The sequence below is a fragment of the Cryptomeria japonica genome, chromosome 7 (assembly GCF_030272615.1).
Source record: "Cryptomeria japonica chromosome 7, Sugi_1.0, whole genome shotgun sequence".
In the NCBI taxonomy this organism is placed as follows: domain Eukaryota; kingdom Viridiplantae; phylum Streptophyta; class Pinopsida; order Cupressales; family Cupressaceae; genus Cryptomeria; species Cryptomeria japonica.
In genome coordinates this window covers 48013975-48018693 of record NC_081411.1, presented here as the reverse complement: position 1 = coordinate 48018693, position 4719 = coordinate 48013975, and the positions used below count along the sequence as shown (strand labels likewise).

At 31.3% G+C, this 4719-nt stretch overlaps 1 protein-coding gene across 1 annotated transcript; it reads left to right on the top strand.

The window, feature by feature from the left end:
* Window positions 1-3736: 3736 nt before the first annotated feature.
* Window positions 3737-4328, top strand: LOC131856391 (S-locus-specific glycoprotein S13-like). The gene is made up of 2 exons (XM_059208165.1): window positions 3737-3889; window positions 3954-4328. Exons 1-2 carry the CDS (start codon window positions 3737-3739, stop codon window positions 4326-4328), a joined length of 528 nt encoding a protein of 175 aa, XP_059064148.1.
* The last annotated feature ends 391 nt before the right edge of the window (window positions 4329-4719 follow it).

Below are 4719 nucleotides of genomic sequence, written 5' to 3'. Positions count from 1 at the left end.
AATTGTATTGTAGTAAGGCACTGAGCTCCCTAGTCTAGAATGATTAAAGATTCATAATATAGTTAGAACCACAATCAAGAGAGTTTGAATATCTATCTCATTCAAATCTAGATCGAATGAGAAAGACAAGGGTGTTTGGTGCCCCCATCTTAGGGGTTTTATGCATTGAAAGTTTGTCATGCTATCTATCACTATTTTCTCTACTTGTCTATAACTTTCCCCTTATCGAATCTAGACCTGTACACAGAAAATAGGAAAAAAAAAATGTTTGTTTTAAGGGCTTTCCTAAGTCAAATCTTGGGTTGGTGTTTCCACTTTCACAATGACTAACGATGAGATAGAGTGCATGCCCTTACAAGGATAAAGGCTAAACAAATAATGGAATGATAAAATGACAAGATATTACCTCAAGTATGAAACCCTCTCATTGATTCTCACACAAGGCTTGATATAAGGCTCGTGTAGGATGTTACTACATACTTTCAACATGAAATGACATAATTTATTTGATCATCATTATTATAATTAAATTGAATACTTGAATCCTTAAAAATTGTAACATGCTTCTTGAATGTAAATATGTCTTTGAATTGGAATGAATGTTTGAAATTCATGCTTGCTAGAGGATATCAAAAAATGTAGACCTTTTGAAATGAGAAATGCACTTATACCATTTTGAAATTCTTTGAAGTTGGTGACAAAGCTAGTTTGATTTGAACAAATTCCAAGACCAAGTTTCATTCTTTAAAATTTAAGCACATCTTTAAGGATAGGGGCTCTAGGTGCCCTATTCCTAACAAAATATGCTAGCTAAAAGGTATATAGTTGCAGAATAAATTGTTTTTCAAAATGGTCCCAAATTAAGGTATAATTATGCATTAATTAAGAACACATGCAAAAATAAGAATAAGTTCATACCTCTGGTAAAATGCAAACAAGAAAAAGATCTATTCATCAAGACATTAAGGAGACAGGATGTCACCATGATCAAAATTACAATAGTGGCCAAAGATTTAGGGTTCTATGAGTCTACAATATCAACATAAAAGATCAAAGAATATATTCAAAGATGTAAGATTTGAATAAAATTGATCATCATTAAAACATACATGTCACATACATGTCAAATGTATGAAGCATCCAAGATATGCCATCTTGAGCTAGTAAGGTTCATAGATTATTACTAGGAGCCATAACCAAAAAAACAACAGATGTCCTCTAGGACTAGAATGATCTTTAGATACTTATTAGAAGTCATTTCCAAAAATATACAAAGCATGGCCTCTAAGACTAGTAATATTGGTAGATTCTCAATAGGAGACATGCCTACAAGAGTTCATAAGCCACAAGGATAGCAATTTGTACTATGCTAGATGGCTCATGAACAAGTGAAGAACTCATGGACTAGTAACAATATGTAGATATACTAGATGAGCTTCATGCAAATTATATCAAATATTATAGGGCAAGAAAAACCATACTATTAGCCATCTTATAGGAAATAGATATGACTAATTATTTGTCTACCAAGGTGGAACCAATCTAAATTTAGAAGATCCTATGCCACTATTTTGATTTACAGTTCTAACTAACAATTAATTTGGCAAAAGAAGTAGAATTTTCTTCTTAAATGAAGTGGATTAGTTAAAAAAACAGAATGATATTTTATGTCTTTATTCAAACAAATTGCGAAATAATAGTTTTTAAAATATTTTCCTAATGAATAGATTGACAATTATATATATATATATATATATATATATATATATATAAATAAATAATTAGAATCTAAACTAATTCATAAATAAAATTGCTATTATAGTTTGTTAATTACAGAGCATGTAGAGATGGTGATATGTTATATTATTACTTATTAAATAACTTATCTTTGATTTTACTTATATTTAGGTTAAAATTCTTAATTATGATTTTTTAGATTAGCAAATTATATTTTGAATTCATTTTCTTTTAATCTTTTATTGAAACAAATCTTTACAGGTTTTTTGGACAAACAATCGAAAGAGAGGTAGGCACGTGCATAATATATACTTCTAATGATTCAATAAAATTATATAATTAAAATAATAATGATGTTAAAATTATCTACCAAGAAAATTAAAGAAATTCATGATGTATAATAATATACTAATAATATAATAGTAATATGTTAATATCAAAGTGGAGACACCTATTCGGTTAAGGTCTACCATAAGGAAAAGGGCATTTTTATGTTACATTTAAAACTCGAGGCTTTAGGGAATTTGTAGATCATTGACCATATCGATGATGGATCCCATTAGAATGGTGTTGTGTCAAATACTTTTTACCTTGAAAAATAGACACTCGTGGAACAGAGACATTTCTTTACAGTTTTTAGCCTTTGTACTAGACCTTGGTGAGTCAAAGGTGGAATCGCTTCACCTACTTCGTCTTATCTTTCAGAAATAATTTTTGCTAGCAATATAAACATAGTTGTGTCGGTAGAACTAGGAGTGGGAATTCCCTAGCCTAATGCTTTCCTAAGATGTTTGAGCCTAGAGTTGATGTTGCTAGGTAACCATTTTTGTTACACTTGAATGCATGTAGATTGGAGCGACATTGGTGCTACGATGCTATGGGAGGAGAATACTATTGTCGATTGGTGAGCATTGAGGTAGAAGATGGTTTGGCCTCGAAGGGACAAATTGCGTAGGTGGTGAATTTTTAAAGGTTTTATGACAATGATGATGCAGGTTCTTCGGTTTTGAAAATGCAACCTAAAGCATCAACACTCAGGTGGTGCAAAATCAAATGTAATTTTAGTTTAGTTACTATTAAAATACCATTCTTTTCTTCTACAAATTACTCACTTCAAGTTTTCTTTAAATGTAATTAGGATTACAAATAAGTTTCCATGACTTATATAAGACTTAATTTCATAGATTCAATCATAATTTTATTAACATATTAATTCCAAAGTATGTCAATACAATACATTTATTCACATTAAAAAAATTGAATCTTTAAAAATTAAACATTCAAGAAATAATAAACTTGAACAAAAGTTCAATTCAAATCTAAGATATCTCTCAACATTCTTTACATATATTTTTGAAAAGATAAGTATGCTACTATATTAATTTTTATATTTAATTAGTATTATATATTAATTCTTTTTAATTATAAATCATTGTCAAAATTATGCTAAAATGTAAGAATTTTATTTGTTACTAAATACAAATATTATATTTTATTAATAAATATTATTGCATTGTCATGTAAATGATTGTCAATGTAATTGTAAAAGATAACTATTTTTGTTAATAGGATTTTGTCATTAGACTTCACTCTTTTACTACAACTATAATTACACCGCTTGATATAATAAGATAATATAATGAAACAAATCAATATAAAAATATTCTACTCATAAATAAATCATCATATTAAAACACTGATTAAAATGAATCTAAACAAAAATTGAAAGTACAAATATACAAATTTTAAAATAAAAATGGACAAACTATAGAAGACCAATATTGAAAGAGTGAGGGTTCCCAGAAATAGTCCGTACATATCTACACATTGGCCGTTTGGAATTTATTGGATTAAACAAATTGAATTCAATCACGCGGGATCAACGGTACTACTTTGGCCATGCTCAATCATAATGTAGCCTCCGTATTTGGAACTTATCCGAAACGTAAGACCAATTGCGCACTAGTTAAAAGCGATTGTTAAGAAATATACGAACGCTATGGTCATTGAAATGGGGATGAAGTATTTGATCCAAACAATAACTGTGATTATTGTCGCGCATTGCTGCACTTGCCTAGCAGTGGAGGTTGGAGATACGCTTTCATTGGGGAACTCACTTACTGGAAATCAGCATAATCTCAAAGAATGGCACGTTTGCGTTGGATTTTTCAATCAGAGGAACGCAAAATTGGTACATTGGCATCTGGCATGCACAGATCCCTGACAAGACCATAGTTTGGGTGGCTAACAGATACAATCCTGTCGAAAGCTTGCCCAGCATTTTAAAATTTTCGAGCAACAGGTATCTCAAATTGATTGATGGAAAGGGCGTGTCCGTTTGGTCAACTGATATTGGCCTGAGAGGATCGAGGGGACAGATAATGGATAGTGGTAATTTCATTATTCTGCACGCCCACAACAAGTCTGAGATTGTTTGGGAGAGTTTCGCCCATGTATGCGATACATGGTTGCCTGGCATAAAGATGTGGAAAGCAATGAGGGGAACTTCGTGGAACAGTTCTGTGGATCCTTCAAGTGGACTCTTCTCTATAGTAATTGACATGTCTCCAGGGAAGACGCAGTTGTATTAACAGACAAAAGTTTGCAGTGAAGAAAACAGAACACAAAATACACTTGCACAGGAAAAACAGGGCATCACAACACTAAAAATAACTTCATATATTTCAAGGAGTATGCTGTTATATTCATATACATTGCATTACAAATGTTAAGGGAGGCTGCTGTATTTAAAGTCTGTATGCAATCCTCCAGAACATTCTGATCTTATCTGCAGAGTCTTCCATGAAAAGCAAGAGAGTTCTAGAAGACAAGAAATATAGAAGAGGAAACATGCGTTGGCTGGAGAATTCTGGAAAAGTTGTAATATATATTTACCTACCAGCACTGTAGTAAACATTACTCTAACACCCCCCCATAATGTTTATTTGGAGAGAATAGCAACTTCCTTGAGATACAACATTT

Excerpts from the sequence above, each read along its gene's own strand:
- LOC131856391 (XM_059208165.1), top strand. The coding sequence starts at position 3,737 with ATGGTCATTGAAATGGGGATGAAGTATTTGATCCAAACAATAACTGTG. Across the intron at positions 3,890-3,953 it reads ATAATCTCAAAGAATGGCAC|ATCCCTGACAAGACCATAGT; the intron begins GTTTGCGTTGGA and ends TGGCATGCACAG.